Below are 24,500 nucleotides of genomic sequence, written 5' to 3'. Positions count from 1 at the left end.
AGTAAAACATGCACATATGGCCTGAACACTTACCCTGCTGGTTAATCTTCGCTATTTATACAGGGTGTTTTTAAAGCATAATTCAAAATCATGCATTACAGGAATTTCGCTGTGGGATATTCAGGAGTCACAAGCAGTCAAAAATTGCCTTAGTCAGCAGTCCCTGCAGGAGCCAGCTTCTCTATTTTTTCTGTTTACAGCAATAACTTATAACAAGGAGAAGTAATTTGGTGGTTTTAAGAAAATATTTTTTTTAATGTTTCTGCCTTTCTTTTAAGTTGCGGTTCCACTTTCTTTAAATCTCACTTTGGCTACCAGAGTCCTTGGCGGTGCCCGTGGTCATGCCTACCCTCCCAGAACCGCCCGCAGCGCGGGCACAGGGAGATGCACCCGTACGAGCAGTCATTTGCCAGGTTTTGTTATGAACGCTATATTCAGCTGTGAAAAATTTCCCTTGAAGATTCATTTTCTGAAGCATATTTGGAAGAAGGCAACTTCTTGCTCTGAGATTAAGTGCAGTTCTGGGTAAGAAACCTGCGATACCTGTGTCTTTTCTGAGGACTATCTCCAATGACCTATACCTTCGATGTTAATAGATTACAAGTGTACATCAAGGGGTTTACGGCACGTGGGATTAATGCTTGTGCCTTTTCATGGAAGGAGAACGAAACCTGAGAGCCACAAGTCGGTAACTGGCATCTGCTTGGGGCAGCAACCCTGCATCCAGCTTACGCTGTGGGCAGTGGAGCAGGACTCTCTCATCCTTTACTTCATGCGTTTTGAGATTTGCTAAACAAAACCAGCAATGGGGAAAAATGCTAAACCGGAGGAATCTATTATCTACCATTTTTCAGATGTGTAAGTGATAAGTTTATGATAATGTGCATGTGTATGTGTAGAAAGAGATTGTTACATGGAACAGCTTGAAGTGATGCTAAATATATACCATACCTTTGCTTTATTGCATGTGTTTTGTTCCCGGTCTGTGTCTGTGTTCCCGTAGGTCCAGGTCTGTAATAGTGCCACAGCTTTTTTTTCCCCTCTGGGTAAACAGCCGCAGGTAACTTGTTCTGATGCACAGATCAGAGGAGGAGAACAGGGGTAGGGAGATGTGTATATACACACCAGAGGACTTAAAACTCTCTCGGTGTGTGCGTGCAAGTCTCATCCTTTCAACGGCATATTAAATGTCTTGCAGTGTCATGTTGCCCCTGTTGTGAAACTGCAAAGCTTAGTGAATTCGTAGGATGCAGTCAGTCAGGAATTTTGATAGGAAACTATCCAAATTTAAAAATCATGTGGATAAAACCAGATGAGAGATCCCATCTTGCATCACTATTTGGGACAAGGATTTCTTTTGCAATGTCAAAACACATGTGAGTATGTGTGTGTGTGCACATGCATCAGCCTAAGCCTGGCTGGGCATGTCATTGCTTAAACGAGGTTGGACTCTGTCTAGCGATTTTTTTTTAATTTTTTTTTTTCCTTTTGATGGCTTATGTTCCCAAATTTAGGTCTGTTTGCTCCCAGCTCCTTTAGGCTGGTAGATGAGGGAGGATACTGAGGTTTCTAATACCTGATGCAGTACAGAAAAATCTTTTTTTTCTTGTCAGATAGTCTTTGCACAAGTGCAGATCTATCCCAACAGTTCCCTTGTTTTTTCAAGTACAAGTTCTGTTAAACCAGCTTTGGGAACAACTACTACTTTGTACCTAACTGTGAGAAAAACTCAGATTTGACACACACAGAAATTTGGAAAATCTGGGTTCCTGCATGGTCTCATTCACCAGTCACCCACTGAACTGAATGAGAATTGGGCTAGCTTCTAAGCTTTTTATTATGTTGTTTTATCAACTGCTTATTTCAGCTTCTGTCTCAAAATATACTAGGTTCACCAGTCTTTTAAGACTTAGTATGGAAGCCTGTGGTGAAAACTTGAGTAAGAGGAAATCAACATACCCAGCCAGGACAAATATTTGTGGTACAATCTTGTAAAAAGAACTACTTATTTTTTCTCATTTTGCATACGCACTTTCTTTTGTGATCCCGGTAAATAAGTCAATTTAAGGTCATTCACGTTTCAAATCAAGCTTCGTGTGCACTAGAAATCCAAAGCCTAATGCAAGCTAGTTGCATTTTCACTTACTCTAGCTCCATATTTATTTTCAAACTCACCAGTTGTGTGAGGCTCAGCACACTCTGTCTGCATTTAAATGCATCTCGAAAGATTGGCCGCTTTATTGTGAGAAAGGCCTTGTTTACTTGAGTGAAAAAGTTAATGCTCTGTAATAACACATACAACTTCTAGTCCTGGGACTCATTCACTGAGTGTTTGACTGGAGAAGTGAAATCCGCTTTGTTGCAAAGCAACACATTTCAGTGAAGCAAAAATTCCATTTCTGTTAAATCGCTTTCCAATTTTCAGGGTAATGATGTGTTTAATTTACCACAAAACATGGTAAACCGCCTGCAGTATGAGTTTCGATTAGTCATTTAGATTCATTTTATTTAAGTTTAATCCCTTTTTTTTTCATTTTAGTGAAATGCATCTGTAGGTTTTTTGCTTAAGTTTATTGTTAGTTTTCTAGCACTTAATTTTGATATTTTAATGCTGGCGAAAACTTTGAGTTCCTGGTTTCTGAAAGGAATGATGGTTTTACTATCTGCTGTGCTAACCATGGCACAGACAGGACCCAGAAGCCATTAAAGCTTCAAACAATATGTGGGTAACGTGCTGAACACATGCTCCTATTTCTAATTTTTACTGTGAGCTATACAGTACCACACAGCCAAGGTAATTTCCAATAGCATCATCTTTTCCTGAGTTTTCTTGAAGAATGTAAATGGCTTTGCAAGTTTCCTTCAATTGTCTTCTTTTACTGCTCCAGTCCACCAAGTACTCTGATCGTTCCTCACTCGTGCTGGTGTCCAGCTATGGTGTGGAGAGCTGAAATTACGCTGGAGCAGACGGTGCCATGTGTTTGGGGACTAGAGGGAGCCGAGACATTTAACCTTCCCTGTTCCCCAGGACAAGCGTGGCTGAAGATAGCAGGTGGTGCTTCCTTCTTCTAAGGGTGCATGCGTAGGCCAAGGCGAAAGTGAAAGCAGTCTTTGGGTGCATCCCTTTGGATGACTTCATAGCTCATAAGCGTTAGCACAAATTAGGGGAATGAGTGACGTATGGTGAGTTCACCCAGCAACGCTTATTGTCCTCTCTTTGCTGGTTATCCCGCATTTGGGAAGTGGAAATTGTCAGGTTAAAAGATATTTCTTCCCACTGTCCCCTTCCTGCATTTAGTTTCCTTTCTTCTACTTGCATTGGTGTGCGTAGTCAATATTTTTTGTCCCCTTTTCCTGAATGGGATGAGCAGAAGGTCGAGAGGGCTATAGCTTCTAAGCTGACACATTTCTAATATCATCGTATTTTTGTGGCAATCGGATGCAAACAAGCATTGGTGAATGGGGCGGAAGACCAGCTTGTAGGTCTTTGCCAGTCCCGCCTTGCTGGGAGAAGAGAGGTCCTGCCCCCGTGCTGCCGCCTGCCCGCCCCACGGTCCCCCACGGCTGTTTCTTCACGTCACCTCCTCAAACGTCCCGTGCAGAGCGGGGAGCCACAGCCCAGCGCTGGCTAAGCCCAAGGTGGCCTCTTGTAACCTCCCCCTGTAACTCGTCCTCCACCGCAGGCCTCCAAGGAGCAGGCTCCCAAGGTCTGCTCCTTCTCTTCGTCCCCAGACACATGTTTACTTGCAGATGTAAGCAAAAAGCTTAAATTTTTGGAAGAACATCCGTGGGAAGCAATTTTCTTCCTGAACTCAGCGTTACTATTTTGACACTATCCCAGGTTAATCTTTATTTCAACAATGACGTGTAGACGTTTGTGGGACTGTCTGCTTAATGTATATGTATGGCTGTCACCTAGAAAATAAACTGTTCGGCTCATAGAAACAGACCACAGCACACAGAGATGGGAAATTCAAAATAATAATAATAATAATAATAATAATAATAATAGATTAATGTCATCGTCTTTTAAATCTTAAAGATTTGATATTCACTGAACAGTCAATCCGATCTCTCCCATTTAATTCGCATAGTTAACTTTATGTTCTCCAGTTATTAATCGTTTGATGGTTCTTTCATTCCTCTGCCTTTCTAGAAAAAAACTTTTTTTCAATATGGATATCCTAAGCTTCTGTGAGATGGTATTTTGGGATTTGAAAAAAAACCCTGTAGTAGCATAGCACTAGAGAAATGCTCTAAAGAAGAGGTGTCTGACAAAGAAATAGTTGCTGCTTCTGCTGAAAAAATAGTTCAGACTATTATGAAAAATTGGTAGAAATTTTAGTGCAAGTTCACTAAAGGAAAAGTGTGTGTTTCTTTGTGGCTCTAGCCCTCAGAGCTGTTTGTAGGAGCACTCAGAGGCTTGTGTGGCTGTGTACAGCAATTTTGTATAGGTTGTAACGTCTGGTTTATTAAAAACAGTTTGGGGGCATCTGAAGTGTTTGGCTAACATTGCAGAATTTACACAAATTTTACTACACTTATGTATGCAAAATATGAAGTGCAGTTTGAAGAAAAAAGGGGATGATGCTCTAGCATAATAAGAATAACTGACTTAGGGAAGATTTGCTATCGAAGCAAAACTAAGAAATCTGGGAACTCAGCCTGACCATGGAAACTACTTCTCTCACCACAAATATGACATGTACATTTTATGAAACCTACTTATTACCAGGGGCCAAATTCTGTGGTCCTTATGCAAGCACAACTTTCACTGAAAGTTCACTGAGGACGGTAGAATTTGGCCCCGAGCTATTTCTTTTCCATAGAAAATTACTTCATTTGTAATTTCCTCTTCTTATATTTCTCAGTAACTGCAGAAATGTGAGCTAGGCATTTAATTTCAAGTGAATAAAAGCCTTGAGGACTCTCTGTGAAATTGCAACTTTATCTTTCAGTGTAATAGAATAAAGGAGTTAAATTTGTGGACGTGATGTTTTACTTAGAAGAAAAAAACATATTTGGATAACTACATAGACAGGAAACCAATGTAGATGCGTGAGTTTTTCCATCTAAGTAAAATGAGAAAGATTTTGGGTTTTGAACTGAAGAGCAGTGACTTGGGATGTTACAAACAGCTGAATTAATATTGGACTTCTGGGATGTTTCTGTGAGCACAACGCAGCCACAAGCTAGCGCTGAATGAGATCTGGGTTGGTCACATTCCCCTAGCTAATTTTATTAGTACGGTGCTCAGCCTTGGCTGGTATATTCACTTCTCTGAGGCAAATGGAGATGCGTCCATACTGCGCCATACAGCGCCCTGTAGACGCATCCAATGGGGAAGTGCAATCGGAGAATCACGGCACGAAATATATAGGGGGCTGAGGCGAGGGCTGGGATTTGACCCTTGGAACGTTTGTTTGGTGCTGCTGCTATCAGTGTAACCCTGAGCAGGAGCATATCCATAGCCCATAAGCAGCCATTACGTCTGGCATCCCTTTTGACCATTTCCGTTACGCGACCAAAGATTTAACAGCCATGCAGGAGAAAGAACAAAGCCATTGTAGCGTTTTGCTGTTAGCATATGCCCACGCAGTGCTTTGCCAGCAGACGTGAACACGTTCTTCCCATTCTCCTCTCTTCGCCAGTCCCGTGAGCGTAGCTAGCACGGCACCGAGCCCGGGCTCGGTGCTCCCAGCTGGGAGCTGCGCTGGAGCTAGTCCCATCGCCCCAGCGCTGGGTTACCTCTAAAGGCGCTGCCACTGCTGTTCATTTTTGTGAATAAACCGACAGTGTGAATTTTCCAGTGTCGGCTCTTTGTATTAGCAAATACGTTTAAAACAATGAGTTTCAGGGTTTAGCTGCGAGTTAGCTTTCTTTTCCAGACTGAATTGCGTTGCTGATGCTCTTTGAATGTGACTTACCCAAGATTAATTTCTGAATTATGTATAAATTGTTTAATCACCTGTGAAACTTAACAACTTTCAACTTTTCATTTCATTAGCTGTGAGATGAATGTCGATTAAATGTGTTTGGAAGGCCAGAGCTTGATGACACATGCAGCAAACACCACTGAGGACTCTGTTTCATTTAATGCAGTAATAATAAACACTCCACAGGCAATATTTCAGCAATCAAGAATGCTTTTGCAGTCTTTTCTATCTATAAGTGTTTGGCTAAACGACAAAATCGGGGGGGGGGAGGGAAGGGTAAAAAATGAGTCAGACTTATTGCCTTAATGTAACCTTCCTGGCTGAAAGTATATTAATTGGCAAAATGAATTACCTCAGACTAGAGCAGAGAAAGGCCTCCATTGTGCACGGCCGTGGCGTGAAACCTATACTCTTTGGCTTGCACGTTCTTTCCTCGGCATCGTGATCCATCCCGTCCGATCAGCAGGCTTCAAAGTCAGCCTTGCGAGATTTATAGCGCCTTTCAACTGGAAGCTCTTTCGTTCAGTCCGTTTGTGCCTTAAGCCAAGTTACTTTGAAGTATTTCACGGTGAAAAACCTCCTTCCTGTGCAGAAGCTGCTCCCAGCTTCTTCCCGCGATGCAGCGTGGCGATACTTCAGCTTGCAAGGGTTAACGTGGGAAAATGGGTCGTTATTTCTTCTTTTATACAGGAGCTCAATGCCTGGAGCCCTTGCCAGGACCACGAGACCCAAGAGCAGAGCCGACATCCTTCCCAGCCCTTAGGTTGAGGTCCAGCAATAACCTTGGGTAGCAGCGACCTGATCATCTGCTGGGATGGGAGGACTAGGGCAGGCACACGGGCGCTGCCTGGGTTTCATCAAATGACAGCTCCGTGTAATATGCTTGCCTTGTGGCAAGGACTCAAACCAGTCTCTGGCCCAAAGCATTTCATTATCATCACTTCTTTCCCAATCCAGCAAATGGTGAATTGTTGTATCTGAGATTGAAGGGGAAAGAGATGCAGTCTTGGGTAAAACAAGCATGGTCATCATCTGTCTTTTGAGTAAAAGGGGCCATAACTCATGTGTTTTATGCTCCGCTATCACTCTCTCCGTTTCTTTTTTGTTATGTATTCAAAGAAAGGAATGATCCCATTTTTTTTCTTGGACCCTCAGTGAAGTATTTGGTTAGCAGAAGATGTCTTGCTGATTCTTGGCTGAAAATGAGTGTAATAGACTGGCAAAACTAACATGAGCTTGTAAAGCTCTTCATTGTCTTTTTTCGGATTTGACAAAGGAAAAGCTTAAGAGAATAAATACTGAGAGATTGCACATGAATAAACATGCTGTTTCTCACTTGTTTCTGCTCATCAGAGTTAAGTATTAGAATAACAAGGAGGATGAAAGCCGTAGGTTAAATAAGTTCAGTCCGATTTCCCGCAAGCCAATATCTCATCCTAGCGAGCATTATTTGCTGCTATAGGTGGTTGCTTTGACAGAGAAATCGAGGCGGAACAGGGCTGGAGTCTGTGCAACCTTCTCACTCGCTCAGAGAAGGTCTCCCCAGGTCAGGGGCGCGACCGGCAGTGGGAGAGCCCGGCGGAAAGCTGGGGTTTGCCACTGTTTCCACTCTATTTGTTCTGCGGATAAATAAATTGAGGGCTGGAGTTTTCACGGCTGTCAGTGTGCCACCTTTGAACGTCTTCTCTTAGAGAAATAGGAAAGTCAACCACATGTTCAAATTGGTCCTAATTGTTACAGGAAGGCTTCCGAGCCGTTCCAAGACCATCTTTTTCCGCTGAGCTTGTATTACAAAATATTTCTGGAATTAGATGGAGCAAGAAAAATAACAACTTTTCTTTTTTCTTTCACAACTTGTACTTTTTGTCGAGATGCCTTTGAAACAAATCTGACCCTGTCCTGTATGTTGAATTGGCTTTCTTGCTCTGTGAACTGTGACATGCTCAAGCGCCAGGCTTTGAATCGGGGATGGCAGACCTCGGATTAGCATGGTGGTATTTGTAACCTCTAGCATTTTGTATCCCGCTTTCCCGCAGGGTCTCCTGCCCTCACTGGCACTGGAACCATTGCTGTCACGGTGGATGATGTCAATGACAATGTCCCCACATTCGCCTTTAACGTGTATTCCGCCACTGTTCCGGAGGATGCTCCTACGGGGACAGATATTTTGCTCGTAAACTCCTCAGACGCTGACGCTTCTACAAATGCTGTTATTAGGTAGGTCGTTTACTGTTGCTGTATGTAATACTGCCTCGTACCTTGCCGGAAGATTTTTTTTCCCCAGTGTCCATCACCAACATGCCATAAAGCTGTAAGACACAAAAGGACAGCGGTATATGCGTAGCTAAATTATTTTGGCAAATCTGACTTTTTTTCGTTGTTCGTAGGCTTTTAGAATTATATTAAGGACAATGCAGTGTTATTTTAGTATTTTACTAAGTGAAAAGCAAACGAGTTTAACTTGCACCTGAGTGTAATTGTTAATAGGCTAGATTTATATTTCTCAATAAGTGTCGAGGTAGATGAATTAAGAAAATAAAAAACAAAGAAACCCTGAAACTCCAAATAATATCATAAATGGATTAAGCACTTCAGCTTGCAGTCTTTATATATACATTCTCTGCATGAAGGAATACGATATAGGCTGTGAATGATCATCATTACTGACTGTCATCAGCTTGTGTAGCTTTTGGAAAGGCTTTTGCCTTCTATTTAGCATAGCTTTTAGAGTTGAGGCCTTGTAATGAAGGATATAGTTAACAGATATAATACATATCTTTTAAAATGTATTCCTGAAGAAGCTAGAAACCGTTGTTCTTTGAGGCTGACAGACTTCTTAAATATTAATCGAAGGAGCTTTCAGGAAGGGATTGGTGGGGAAGAGGAAGATGTACTTTACATAACGTCATTAACAAATTTGCTACAAAAGCTGACTTTGGGGCAGAGTTAAATAATTTTTTTTTTTTCACTTATGTTCAAAAGAAACCACTCACCCTAAAAAAAGTACAGAATCTGTTTTGCAGCTCTAGTCATCTTTAAACTTCAATTTTTAAGCTAGGCAAATATAGAAATCAGTATCACCTTTTTGCATAAAAATTTCCAAACTAGGGGATAGCGTTAATTTTGTGATAGCATAGATATGTTTGGGGAAGGCTTCAGTATCTTATTTTGAACTTTAAATGGCTTTCAAACCTAACTGTAGTTTAGATGACTGCTTATGCAGACTTGGATGCATTTATAATAAACTAGCCGAGCAGGTGCAATATCACCACGATATCACAATATCATCAAGAAGGTGTGCTAAAACACATGTTATGGGAGACACCGCAGACCCCTGAACGGACAACAGAAAGCACTGCCTGCCTTGCCGCTGCATTCGTGGCTTTTCATGTAGTAAGCAATTTGCACTGAAACCCACCACGTTCCTTGGGTAAATTTATTGTCGGTTAATATCTTCAGTTTAGAATGAAAATTACACAAGGCGAAGTGTAAAGTTTATCCCATTTGGAAAACCAGTAAAAAGTTGGCATTTTTGCTTTAGATGCCAAATGATTTGCAGAGCTCGGTTGATGCAGCTTAACTGGGCACTGGGCTGAACACTGGCCATTCCCAGTTTCACAGACAAGAGTAATGAAGATGCTAAGTGGCAGTGACAAGCTGAAGATTATCCACTGAGGACTGCTTCATTGCTAATGGAATACAGAGCAGATTCATATTAGTTATTAATGGGAAGGACGCATAGGTAATCTCATCACATTTAGCTGTTGTGGCTGCAAACACCTGTATCTCTGTTTCCAAACTTAGAAAATGGGATCTAAAAGTAGCTTCTTTATTTACTTTTGTTAGTTCAGCTCAGTTCATTCTTCAAAGTGCATAAGAATATCACTGTGGTTGTCATTTTTTTTAAAAAAGGAAGTAAAATAAAATAGATCTATGTTATGGCAAAGCGAGTGTGTATAAAAGACTGTAATATTTTCTTTCCAGCTAGCTACAAGCCAAAAATAGAAACTTTATGTTTTGGCATCTTTAAATTTTTGAAAAGCATCCAAAATTATCATTTATTAAATTGCGAAACAATGAAGCTTTTAATTCTATTCACTGTCACTCTAAGAAACTATTTCTGGCAAGCTCCTTTAGAAAAAAGAATTCCATACAAAGCATGAATGATTGTAACGATTGCATCCCATAATCAGAAATTATCAGGGTGGTCTCGGATTTCTTTAGTGTGGTTGAATTGCTTTAATATCTCTGCCATTAATCTTTGTCATTCACTCAGTACCTCATAGTAGAATAGCTGATAAAAATATTTTTTTCCTTCTTAAGAAGCTATTTAAAAATTGTTTTCAGGTTTTGTTTTACACTTTTTAGACTCAGGAACATACTTTGTTTTTCTTGGACAGAATTTGTCCAGGTTCAGCACTTAGAGTAATACAAATCTTAAAATATGGCTGGTATTACAAAACTAGCAAAATCTAGAGGGACCAGAACACATAAGGTCATCTTCTCAGAGGTGCTGAGCACTCAGAACTCCTTTTCAGTCTTGTTAGAGCCTGTTTCAAAATCAAATCTTTAGTTTCCAAAGATGATATGTAAAATCCTCTGCTAAAATTCTCATGTAAAGTCAAAAAATGGACTGCGTCATGCAAGAAGTAGATAATATTCTGCAAAACTGTTACATATCCCTACATGCCGACTCTTTTTCTCTTATTTCTGGTGATAACCTGTGAAGTTGTTAGAGGCTGAAGAGGCTGTTAACGGCAATGCACGCTTGAGCAGTCTTGTTAAAGATGGTATAGATAAGAGGGGTCAGCACAGAGTAGTCGAAAGGCCAGATTTTAAGCGCTTCAGTCAAATTCCTTTTATGCTAGTTGTCACCATTAAAGTTTTGTGGGGTCGTTTGTTTGGGTTTTGTTTGGGGTTTTTTTGGGGGGGGGGTTTGGCTTGGGTTTGGAATTTTTTTGTAACTATGCTGAGACACACTTGCATTGTCCAGTTGCTTTGCATCCAGTTGTACTCAGATGTAACTCAGAATATCCTATGGCAAATGTAATTTGTCTTTATTCTCTTTTTTCTTTTTTTTAAAAAAAGGTTTTCATAGCATCTTTCCAATGCTAAAGCTTGAGCTATTCTATATCTGTGGAAATACAGAAAAGAAGGTCTCTGTCTTCTGCAACACCTCACACAGGGTTAAAACTTTGCAAATCACAGATGAAATTTGCCCGTGCTGCTGGTATTTAGGGAGATTTAAGTGGTGCTTTAGGCTTTGTGCACATTCTTTCCACCCTAGATGCACATTGCTATGACTGGAGAATAATTACATATGGCCATCATATTGTATCATAATTAAGCAATTAAAGCATGCTCATGGCATTCTGTAGAGATTAATGACTGAACAGAAGTTGCCACAGCTTATTACACAGGCTGGCTATCAATCCTCTAGGTAAAGCTTCTGGCCTGTGTTATTACTTCTGTCATAACCTGTTCCGATTTTATAAAGGTGAAGATAGGAATATTACTCTCTTTCATAAAAGCCATTTTCTTCGGAATCTTTTATAGAATCGTATACCTCAAAAAAGCTGCCACTGTGCTGTACCAGTCTTCTCTGAAGAAGCAATGCTAGCCACAGCTGCGTTGGTTTTTGTCAGAGTTATAATATCGAATATGGGAATTGTTCATTTTAGCCAGTTTTTGTTTCCTTTGTTTTGTAGAAAACCCGTTATCTGAATTAATAAAAAATGTCATATTAACCAATTACTTTTAAAAATACAGCCCAGTGCTCCCCACGTCTTTGAGATTCATTCTGTACGAACGCAAGCTGGGTCAGCATTCAAAGAGAAGGGAGAAATTCCCTGTGCTAGTAAGCCAGAGGTAGCCCCTATGACGCACTGCAGTCAGCACACAGTCAGTTCTTATCAAATCACATTTTTACACACACACACGGATGTGTGGACGTCCAGATACACACCAATCAAGGGTCAAATTCTGGTCCCAATTAGTCTCTATTAACATAGCGCTGTGGTTTCTACTTTGCTATGAACTACTACGAACTAACATTGAAATCTTGAATAGCAAAACTTAGCTCAGTATCAGGAAACAATATGAATTATAAATCCTCATACTATTTTGTAAAATTGTCATCCTTTTAATTCAGAAAATAGTATTTTTTCTCATTATATTCTGTGGATTCACTAAGAGGTATGTCAGCCTTTTGGAATAACACTTAGTGCTTTAGTCCAGGGAAATCAGTACTAGAGGATGCCTCCAGTAGGCAATTTTGAGAGTATGCCGGACTGTGTCTCCAAATGTACAAAGGCTCAGCCTGCTCCTCATTTATTAGAAATCTATCTGTGTTAAGCAACTACGCTTGGAAATCCCCAGAAACGTCATTTATGACAGGTCTTGAAATATGGAAGAGAAAAAAAGTGAAGACAGATGGACAGTCAGAAGAAAATCCATGTGTTGATAATACCCATCAGCATGGTGGTCTGAAGAGTGTAGAAAATTGTTGTTATCTTAAGGCAGCAGGCTGCCTTATGAAATACTAATTGAATTTTTCTTCCTTGTTTTTTTCTTTCAAACAGCTATAGGCTTACCGGTGGCAATTCACAATTCACAATCAACCCATCAACAGGACAAATCATCACCAGTGCTCTCCTCGATCGAGAGGCGAGGGAGAACTACACTTTGGTGGTGGTGGCGAGCGACGGGGGCTTCCCCAGGGCTCTCTCCAGTTCCACCAGCGTGCTCGTCTCCGTCGCCGATGTGAATGACAACCCGCCCAAATTTCAACACCATCCCTACGTCACCCACGTCCCATCACCTACCACTTCAGGTAACCTGATCAGCGACAGTGTTTGGGATACTTCAGATTGCATAAACATCTTAATGAAATGCAAAGCTGTGCCACAAGAAATGTTTCCGAGATGTTCCTCTGCAGCTGTTTTCCAGGTTTTGTTATCTTCGTGTTGCATGGGAATGAATAATGGCAAGGCTTAATAGATGACCCGCAATTTAGTGATTTTTTTTTAGTTTGTTCCTTCCATCCAAATTCAATTATTTTCCTGTAAAGAAGACATAGTGTAAATGAGCACCCACTCAAACAAGTGATTAAATTATTTTGCCAGGGTTAGGAAGGCAATGCCCTCTTTTCCTCTGAAAGTCTCCTCTTGCGTGTAGATGTTCTTTTTCCACCCTGAGCAATTCTTAAAGAGGATTTTGTCAACCTCTTCAAAAAAGGCCGTATCTAGATCGAATGTTAGTTATGTTGCCTTTCCTTGAGCCAAGTGGTGAAGTAAAATAAAATAAAAGTAAAGCCAAGCAGCAACCTTCCTTTTGTGGAACCTACACCCAAATTAAAGTGACTTCCCTCAATGCAGGAATTAATTTCTGATTCAGTTATGTTTAAACAAGCCTGATAAATAAATACATTAGAAATGGGTAAGTCCAAAATAGTAATATTTCCTATTTGCAGAATTGGCTTTGCAAGGGGAAAGAAAGGAGAATATGTGTATTTGCATGAAGATGGAGACAATTTACTGAAAGATTCTGCTATTTTGAGAATTTTTTTCCAAGATTTAAGATCAACTAATACCGGGCCCTCTGCTATCTCAAAACAGTAAAAAGATTTTATATGATCACCATATTACCACAGATTCACAAAACTGCAGTCAGAGTGGTTGGCTGTGGAAGTCAGCGACGCTGCGTGTTTTCACACGCATACATGTACATGGATATGTGATGCCTACAGAGAGGATTCCAAGACAAACGGTTTACAAAACAAATTTTCCTTTAAAAGAACAGCAAAAAAGGGCTTATTTCCATGTCTTGGGTTTTCTCTCTAAATTTTAAACAATTGCAAATACTTCTGCTTTTTATGGAAGAATGAATTTGTTTGCATTTCTTTCCTGTTTCCAGAACAGCATTATGAAATTACTTTATTATTGCATCGGTGAATCTTTGTGTATTCTGACTAGGGCACAATGCCTTTGTGTGGTCCTTTTTGGGGTCTTTCTTTAAATGTTTATGAGGAGTACACATAGGTTTAACTGACGTTTTCTAGCAGTATCTTTTTGGATGCTTTTCGTATGAAACCTGTTATAACTAGAAACATATAGAAAGCCTAAGCCCATGTTTACTCTGTTTTTGACTTAGCAAAAACCTAGGGATGCATGCACTTTTTATTTGCAACTTCCTCAGTTGATAGTTCACTTTCATTTAAAAGGAAATGTTAATATCTTTTCACATTATTTTGAAAGGCTCTTGACAATGATGTTACTAGCTGGCATGGCGTCCATTAAAAAAAAAAAAACCACAACTTTATTGCAGTCCAATGTAGCGTCTGAAACAGTTTTTCCAAAATAAAAGAACAAACCCTCATAACTTGATCAAGACTTTTGCTTTTATTCCAATCACAGAATATCTAATGTACATTTTGAAAGAAAAAGCTTAATTTCCTTGTTATTTTTTAATCAAGTTTAAAAGGGGGAACTAGTAATAATAATAATTAATAATATAATTTGTTTAACTGAAGCAAAAAATCTTAATTTTTTCCTGTCCCATTTCTCACAAGGGTTTGAATACTGTTCATGTCTAAATATTCCTCCCCCCAGAGTACAAATCATTGCACATGACAAATAGTGACATGAAGTATAGTTTTAAGGGGATGCTGTCAAAGTCATTCCTGCCTGTAAATGATTTTGCCTTAAGAGGCTGAAAACAACAGGATTTTTATACAGGAGTGGATATTTTCTAAATTTCAGTACCAATAAAACATCAACAGAGTGTGCTGCAAATTGGTTGGACAGTGTCAAATTTGAAAGACGTGCCATGCATTAGATCTGTAAACTCCAGTGCAAAAGAACACCCTGGATTCTCCTTGCAGATAGGCAAATATAGAGGTGAATGCAAATGGTGCCTGTGTAGTTGAGCTCATTGTGAAGTATAAATTTGATAGACCTGTAATATAATATATTCATGTTATTGCACTAGTGTGCAATAGTTTTGTATTTCTATGCGATTTTACCCCTATCTCAGAGGACCAGCATGTGCTTTTACAAATGCAGTCCCAGTAGTTACTGTCCTCAGAATACTCTTACAAAATCAGAAGCAAGAGGCTGTTGGGGACAAAGGAGCAGCATCTGGGGAATAGGAAGAAAAGGGGCTGCAAGGGAAGGTGGGTGTGTAGGGTGAATGTCCATGGGTGCTGCCTGTTCACTTGCATAACCTTAATAGCTGTTGAATTCCAGGGACTTTTTTTACATGGATAAATAAACTATGAGTAATTAAAAAAAAAAATCAAAATAACATTCAATCTTATTAGATGTATGGCTTTCATGATGTGAATGTTCTAAAAATGTGATGCTAGACTTCCAAAAAGCTACAGGTCCATTTTCCAGTTCAGACGTACGTGCAGCCACTGACATGCATTCAAACCCACATTTTTTGGCCGTGTGCATGTCTTGTGGGCTCAGAAACTCACCTACCACTTGTTGAATTTACCATCTTGTGAAAAAAGCAGTTCATTTTCAGAGTGGTGTAAGGAAGAGCATACTGCTCCAGGAGGAATACTGGGAGGTGGACTTCGAGGGCTTCCGAGTGAAAAGCTGACATCACATTTCCCATGGTCGGTGCATCTGAAGATGACCTAACTTTGTTCTCTGTTTCAGGCTCGTTCGTGTTTGCTGTGACCGTCACCGATGCAGATGCTGGCTCCAACGCCGAGCTCCATTATTCCCTCGTGGGGAAAAACTCTGAGAAATTCCACATCGATCCAGCAAGGGGGGCGATCCTGGCTGCGAACCCACTGGCAGGAGAGTCTGAACTCACCATTTCTGTTCACGTCAGGGACGGTGGCCGGTACCCCAAGACAGACTCTACAACCGTCACCGTGAGGTTTGTGAACAGAGCAGAATTTCCTCACGTTCAGGCGGATCAGGAGACTTTCACGTTTCCTGAAAACCAAGCTGTCGGTACGCTTGTCACCACTGTCTCCGGGTCTTCAGCCAGAGGAGGCTCCTTGTCTTACTACATCGCCAGTGGTAACCTGGGCAGCACTTTCCTAGTCGACCAGGTGACAGGACAGCTTTCTGTCGGGCAGGCTTTAGATTTCGAAGCCATACAGAAATACGTGGTTTGGATCGAGGCCAGAGACACAGGCTTTCCTCCCTTTTCTTCATATAAGAAACTGGAAGTAACGGTGGTAGACGTCAATGATAACGCACCGGAGTTTGAGCAAGATCCCTTCATTGCAGAAATAGTGGAGAACCTGTCCCCGCGGAAGATCCTGACGGTGGCTGCTGTCGACAGGGACAGTGGTCTAAACGGACAGCTAAATTATGAAATAATTGAGGGCAATACAGAAAATAGTTTCAGTATCAATCGAGCTACTGGTGAGATCAGAAGTGTCAGGCCCTTGGACAGGGAGAAATTGTCTCAATACACACTAACCATAAAGGCTTCAGATAAAGGCACCCCGCTCCAGAGCACAACTGTCAAAGTTATCATTAATATTTTAGATGAAAATGACAATGCTCCGAGGTTTTCCCAGATATTCAGTGCTTCCGTGCCTGAAAATGCACCTCTGGGTTTTACGGTAACCCGAGTCACGACGTCAGATGAAGACATTGGGGTGAATGCAGTCAGCAGGTACTCCATAAGGGATACGAGTCTCCCGTTTACCATAAATCCCAGCACCGGGGACATCACCATCAGCAGACCGCTCAACAGGGAGGACACGGACCGCTACAGAATCAGGGTCTCTGCACATGACTCCGGGTGGACGGTGAGCACGGATGTCACCATATTTGTCACGGATGTCAATGATAACGCCCCACGGTTTACAAAGCCGTCCTATTACTTGGAGTGTCCTGAGCTTCCTGGGATCGGGTTGAAGGTCACCCAGGTTTCAGCCACCGATCCCGACGAAGGGTCAAATGGCCAAGTCTTCTACTTCATAAAATCCCAGTCCGAGTTCTTCCGAATTAATGCAACCACAGGGGAGATTTTCAACAAGCAGTATTTAAGGTACCAAAACTCCAGCGGTTCAAGCCATGTCAACATTAATAGGCACAGCTTCATCGTTACTTCTTCAGACCGAGGCAGTCCTCCGTTAATGAGCGAGACAACCGTCACCATTAACATAGTAGACAGCAACGACAACGCACCACTGTTCCTCGCTCGTAAATATTTTACTCCTGTTACTAAGAACGTGAGGGTTGGCACAAACTTAATTAAAGTTACTGCAGTGGATGACAAAGACTTTGGCTTGAATTCTGAAGTGGAGTACTTTATCTCTGATGAAAGCAAAACTAATAAATTCAGACTGGACAAGAGTACAGGCTGGATTTCTGTGTCATCTTCCCTAATGGCTGATTTGAACAAAAACTTTCTGTTTAAAGTGAAAGCAAAGGATAAAGGTAATCCTCCACTCTCATCTGAGGTAGCTGTTGAAATAGTAGTAACAGAGGAAAATTACCATACACCTGAGTTTTCTCAAAGCCGTATGAGCATTACCATCCCGGAGAGTCACTCTGTTGGAACAGTGGTCAGGACAGTTTCAGCCCGAGACAGAGATGCCGCTATGAACGGATTAATCAGATATGATATTTCCTCTGGAAATGAGGCTGGCGTCTTTGCTATTAATACAACTACTGGTACACTGACACTAGCAAAACCACTTGATTTTGAGTTACGCCAAAAGCATGAGCTAGTTGTTACCGCCACAGATGGAGGATGGGTGTCCAGAACAGGCTACTGCAGTGTCACTATTAATGTCATTGATGTGAACGATAATTCTCCAGCATTCAGCCCTGAGGACTACTTTCCCAACGTGTTAGAAAATGCCCCCAGTGGGACAACTGTTATTCGTTTAAATGCCACTGATGCTGACTCTGGACCTAACGCTGTGATTGCATATGCTATTCAGTCCTCAGATAGTGACCTCTTTGTCATTGACCCCAATACAGGAACGATCACCACCCAGGGATTTTTAGATTATGAAACAAAGCAAAGTTACCATTTAACAGTAAAGGCTTTTAATGTGCCAGATGAAGAGAGGTGCAGCTTTGCTAGTGTCAACATCCAGTTAGAAGGGACAAACGAGTATGTGCCCCGTTTTGTCTCCAAGCTTTATTATTTTGAGGTTTCTGAGGCAGCCTCCAAAGGTACTGTTGTAGGTGAAGTTTTTGCAAGTGATCGTGATATGGGAACTGATGGAGAAGTCCACTACCTTATCTTTGGCAACAGCAGAAAGAAAGGCTTCCAGATAGATGAGAAAAGTGGCCAGATCTATGTTTCAGGACCTCTCGACAGAGAAAAAGAAGAACGAATCTCTTTGAAAGTCCTCGCGAAAAATTTTGGGAGCATTCGTGGTGCAGATATAGATGAAGTAACTGTTAATATCACTATACTGGATGCCAACGATCCTCCCGTTTTTACCTTAGGAACCTACAATATACGAATCAGCGAGGGTGTTCCTCCAGGCACCCATGTCACGTTCGTGAGTGCCTTTGATTCAGATTCTGTCCCTAGCTGGAGCAGGTTTTCCTATTTCATTGGGTCTGGCAACAACAACAGTGCCTTTTCCATCAACCCGCAGACAGGACAGGTGACGGTCACTGCAGAGCTGGATCGAGAAACGTTGCCTGTGTACAACTTGTCTGTGCTGGCCATCGATTCGGGAACGCCATCTGCTACAGGAAGTGCCTCTTTATTGGTGACTTTGGAAGATATCAACGACAACGGCCCTACCTTGTCCACCAGCCAAGGAGAAGTCATGGAGAACAACCGTGCGGGAACTCTTGTGATGACGCTTCAATCATCAGATCCTGATCTCCCTCCAAACCAAGGTCCCTTTACATATTACTTGCTCAGCACTGGCCCTGCAACCAGCTACTTCAGCCTTAGCACGGCTGGCGTGCTGACAACGACGAGGGAGATCGACCGGGAGCAAATCAGCGATTTCTACCTCTCGGTGATTACGAGAGACTCTGGCGTTCCTCAGATGTCTTCCACAGGAACTGTGCAGATCAAGGTAATAGACCAAAACGACAACCCATCTCAGCCCAGAACAGTAGAAATCTTTGTTCACTATTATGGCAACCTCTTCCCAGGTGGAATTTTGGGCAACGTAAAGCCGCAGGATCCAGATGTGCTAGACAGCTTCCAGTGCTCCCTCACCTCGGGAGTCACGAGTCTCTTCAGCATTCCCGGGGGTACCTGCGAGCTGCACTCGCAGGCGAGGTCCACAGATGGCACGTTTGACCTGGCCGTCCTCAGCAACGATGGGTTGCATGGTGCCGTCACCAGTAGCGTCCGGATTTTCTTTGCGGGCTTCGGCAATGCCACCATTGACAACAGCATCCTCCTCCGCCTGAGCGCCCACAGCGTGCGGGATTTCCTGACGAATCACTATCTCCACTTCTTGCGCATCGCCAGCTCCCAGCTGACAGGACTGGGTACCGCCGTGCAGCTCTACGGGCTGTACGAGGAGGGCAACCACACCTTCCTGATGGCGGCTGTCAGACGCAGCAACAACCAGTACGTGAATCCCAGCGGTGTGGCCACCTTCTTCGAGAGCATCAAAGATGTCCTCTTCCGCCAGAGCGGGGTGCGGATCGAGGCTGTGGACCACGACTGGTGCCTGCAGAGCCCCTGCCAGAACGGAGGGAGCTGCCTGAGGAGGTTGGCGGTGGGCCCGGCTCTGAAGAGTCACGAGAGCGTCCCCGTCATCATCGTGGCCAACGAGCCCCTCCGGCCCTTCGTGTGCAGGTGCATGCCGGGGTACGATGGGAGTCTGTGCGAGATGGACATCGACGAATGCCTCCCTTCCCCCTGCCACAACGAGGGGACTTGCCACAATTTGGTGGGGGGCTTCTCGTGCAGTTGCCCGGAGGGCTTCACTGGCATGGCCTGTGAGAGGGACGTCAACGAGTGCCTTTCCAACCCGTGCAAAAACGGTGCCGCCTGCCAGAACTTCCCGGGAAGCTTCAACTGCGTTTGTAAAACTGGCTATACAGGTACGCTTTTACTTCTCTATATCTTACACTCCAGAAGAGATGGAAGGAGGGTGGAAACGTGCCTTTTTAGCACAAGATTGTCTGAATACGAGCATCCCCAGTAGGGGAAGAGGTCATGCAAAATGAGGTATTTGTAGATAAGAAAACTCAGAAGACCAGGTGCCCACAGTATTATTTTACTTTAGCTCTGTCCTCAGGCAAATCTCACTTACCTGATTTGCATTAGAACAGAAAGATTTTTACAAGAGCTATTTTAATTTATTAAATATGTAGAAACCATTTCCATTGCTGAAGTATGATTTTTCTGTTCTTGTTATTGTTATGCATATTGTGGTAGCATTTCAAGTCTGCTAGGAGTGTGCCAAGCAAGAAAATCGGCCTCTGCCCCAAATTGCTTACAGTCATACAAGACAGAAAACAGATGAAGGATATGGGAAAAAACAGAATGCAGGCAAAATGAGCAAGCATGTCTGTTCCATATTTCGTCCCTTTGTCATTTATTTTCTTCATTAACAATAGAAATGACTGCAGCGTTCCTACCTCTTCTGAGTGTTTTTTCTCTAATATTTATTACACATTCGAACATAGCAGCATTTAATCCCTAGAAAAGCAGGCTGATGTTTGCTTCTGTCATGAGTATGGTATTTAAGGAAGGTCTGAACAATTTTAACCGTCGCTTATGGCCACTTTTTACAGACATCATAACAAAATCTAACCAGAGAAGATTAGGTAAGGCTTTCATTACCTTTTCCAAGGAGTATTTCTGTGTCGCAGATGCCCCAGGGCAGCCCAGGTCGGCACAGCCGTGCTCATTATGGTGCGGGTATTTGGGCTTGCCACCGCTGCCACCAAAACTCATTTGTACCCAGTGGAGTGATCAGGGGGCTGATTGTTCTGGTGTTTGCCTTAAACCAGATCAGTACAGGAGATGTGATACACTTCATTGCAAAGGAGAAGGTTAATCCATTTCAAAATAAAGGTTTAACTACTTCATTTAAAGCACAGCTACAGCAGTGGATACGTATTCAGTGTGAAAGGTCTGTTGATAGGAAGGACACCGATGTGATCTTTTGTGTGAACCTCACAAATGTACTACTGAGCCTCAGGTCAGGAGCAATTACTGTTAATTGACAAGCAGGTCTAATTAAGTTACCAATCCAGGATTTTATTTCATGTTGTATTAGTACGTCAAATTATTTTGCCAGAAGCACGGCAAAATAATACTAGGGCACCTATCCCCTCTAACTCTTTAGGACATTAGCACCAGCAATTACATGGGCATGTTTGCTGTTGCAACGAAGCAGAACGCTTCATTAACTCTAGCAGCATACTATAGTATATGCCTCTAGCCTATGATCTGAAACATTAAAGAAACATCCAGCTAATTTTTTCTGGTATTAAAGCTCATATCTTAATGTTCAACCCTTATGTCAGCTGAAAATAAAGCTCTGCATGTGACAAGCTCAAAAAAAGAAGAACGTTTTAACTAAGAAAATGTGATGAGAGACTCTTACAGTTTGAAGTGTTGGATTTCTTTCACGCCATGAATTAAATGTGGCATCTGATATGAGCTTTCTTAAACTCCTTGTCAACACAAATAACTTTAAAATAGACTACCACTGAGGCAGACGTTTCTATTTGGGAGCCAGATCTTTTTAAATCGGTTGGCCATTGCAGAATGAAGAATTATTTAAGTGTCTGGAGATTAATTGATCAAGACAGAAAACAAATGACACCAAAGTATGTAATTAAAATCCAAAATATCTTCGGAGTTGAATATTAGCAGAGCTTATTAGATAAGATCACAATTAATATTCAGTATATTTAGACATTTTATGTCTGCAAAACCATATTTCAAATTCTGCAAATTTAATATTCAATAGGTTCTGCAAACAAATGTCAGAATACAGATTGTTTGAGAATGCTTGACATAGAGACTATTATGCCATTATTATACTGCCAACAGAAGGAGAACACAGCTGTTTGGGCATTTAATCCTGATTCATATATGATTAAAGATAGCCATAGTAAATGTAAAAATAAAGCCTGAAACTGTTTCTTTATGAATATATACCTTGAGTGCCTCAGGGAAAAAAAAAAAAAAAAAAAAGAGACATCCAAAATAGTGGATTTCTAATTCAGTTTACCATATACATAGATTTGCTGCTTCTCTTGGAATGAAAATACAGTCTCATAATTGAATTTGCATGCTTGGTAAAAAAAATAATATTTAGACGGTACTGCATACAAGTAGAATTTAGTATTTTCTGAGACAGACTCTCTGTTCACCGTAAATTAGAGTACATGAGCTGTAGACCTTTATAATAGCCTACCTGAAAACTGAGAGTCTTACTTTTCCTTGATTTATTATGTTTTGTCAGCTGCATTTCACTTCATCATACTGCAAAAGTAATGTAGTTCTTTTCACTGAATACGGTTATAAAGACGGATTACCTCAGAGCAACATCATTAGGGTTTAAACAATCTGTTATAATTACATCTCTTAATGATGATCAGGTTTTGTTTTTCAAATAATCACTTTCTGGAGGGAATATACTTTGTGATTTACAGGAGTTGTCTGCCCTTCCTTTGAACCCTTCATTTCCTGTTTTCCAGGACTCATTAAGATGAAGGAATGTAGGTTTGTGAAATTGTTTCAAATGCAAGATTAAAATATTAGAACAACCGCTTTAAAAGATGGACACAGAGAACTCCAAAAACTAAAACTCTCAAATCAGCTGAAATCTAACCCAAGAGCATTCAGCTGGTATCTGTTCCTGTTACATTTTTCAATTAAAAAAAAACCCCAACTCTCAGGAAGTTAGATTTTTGCATAAGCCCCTGCATGTGATATCATCAGCTTGGGGTGATGAATGATAAATGCTGAATACTGTCTGTTATCAATTATCCAGTGTTATCCTAATTTTCATGGTCTTCAGAAAAAGGTCTTTCTGACACAAAAATGAACACCCCGAATCTTTCAATATTTCAGCGGAGGAGAGATCTATAAACTCAACTAACTGCAACGTTCACCTGAACTGGAGTGTTACTGGGGTGGCTCTGGTTTGGAGTCTCCCTGGTTCCCAAAACATTGGCTGACACGTTTCCTTCCCCTTGCTAGATTTGATACCCTGAAACACTAATCAAACATATATGACTAGCCTAATTCTTTATGCTGTCCAAATAAAATTATTGCCCAGCTGAGAAGTGCATAGTAGTCTGAATGTGTGAAAATGCTTCTTGAAATTTGACTTGCGTAAGCCATAAAAACACATCTTATAATTTTTCAAGGCACATTACTTAGGTGGGATAAAGGTCTATCAGAACATTGCTCTTAAATTCATGTTGTAAAACTTAAATCAGCAGACTGTTGTGGAAAATGGCCTCTGAAAACCAAAACGACGCTAGTTTTGTGAGGTTAAGATCATTGGCATTATCTTTCTGGAAAGCAGTAAAACTGAACACTTGGGTTCAGGGGAGGATGCTTTTATGCACAGGGGCAAAGTTTCATATCCTCTTCATTCCAGTAAGGTTCCTTGAATGATTTGTTTTACCTGTGCAAGAGAGAATTTCAAAATAGCTAGTACTTTGTGTAAATTCTCTACTCAAGAAAAGCAGGCCTTTCTAAAACGCCTTTTTTTTTTTCTTTTTTCTCTCCACAAAAAATAGTGTCTAAATATAAGCATAATAACTTGGAACAGCAAAAACAATGGGTTCGCAAGCTATGTTTTGTTTTTCCAAATCTACGTCTTTAGTAGACACCTTATGGTGTCTGTAACCCATGAAACTGGTAGGCCGTCAGGGTAGACTTGAACAAATACACCTTTTTACTGAGGTACTTGAAAGCTAGCATTAGCATGCTGCAAGGGAGATAACTGAAAGTGATACGACAACCTGCTGCCATCTTGGATGGCTCTACTCGCTAGAAGAATAAGGTGTTAAAAGAAAAAAGTCGAAGTTTGGTAGAAGTTGCAGGACCAAGTACAATGTAACTGGTATCACAGCTACTTACCTGGAGGAATCCCCATGGTGAAGAAAAGACCAACCACAGAAAAACCCTCCTGGGTAAAGCCCTGAGCAACCTAATCTAACTTTGAAGGTTGCCTTGCTTTGAATGGGAGTTGGACATCATGACCTCCAAGGTCCCTCCAGCCTAACTTTTCCCATTATTTCTGGAGTATATGTCCTTGTTCAGAGGTCTAGAAAGATGCAGTTCTGCCAATCAAGTCTGGGCAATAACAACAGAGGGAAAATGAGGAAAACAGGAGGATCATGGTTTAGATGAAAAGAGAAGAATAAGAAGGTGCAGTTTGAACACTGTTGGACCATCCAAAAACCAGGAGTTGATAGAAACTCTCTGGTTCTCAGCAGAGTAACCAATGCAGGTGGCCAATAATAGCTTGAAATATGGAGACCTTTCCTTAGAGGATGGACGAGGAATGCGCGAGAGTTTCTGTCTCAGAGGATCTAAGGAGGGACTGACCAAAGATCTGAAGGTAGCAGGAAATTCGGATGAATTGATGAAGTTCAGGATTCTACAGAAAAGAGG

General features: G+C 41.4%; 1 protein-coding gene across 1 annotated transcript in view; it reads left to right on the top strand.

Annotated features, from left to right (window-relative positions):
* FAT4 (FAT atypical cadherin 4) overlaps positions 1-24,500 on the top strand; it is a 149,989-nt gene that overhangs the window by 100,230 nt on the left and 25,259 nt on the right. Inside the window, exons 7-9 of the mRNA XM_072861873.1 lie at positions 7,973-8,153; positions 12,518-12,768; positions 15,602-19,951. Coding sequence (XP_072717974.1) covers positions 7,973-8,153; positions 12,518-12,768; positions 15,602-19,951 — 4,782 coding nt within the window. The remainder of the gene's footprint in view (positions 1-7,972; positions 8,154-12,517; positions 12,769-15,601; positions 19,952-24,500) is intronic.

The sequence above is a fragment of the Ciconia boyciana genome, chromosome 5, assembly GCF_034638445.1.
Source record: "Ciconia boyciana chromosome 5, ASM3463844v1, whole genome shotgun sequence".
NCBI classification, from domain to species: Eukaryota; Metazoa; Chordata; class Aves; order Ciconiiformes; family Ciconiidae; genus Ciconia; species Ciconia boyciana.
Note: the sequence above shows the minus strand (reverse complement) of the source record. Positions and strands in the feature narration are given on the sequence as shown.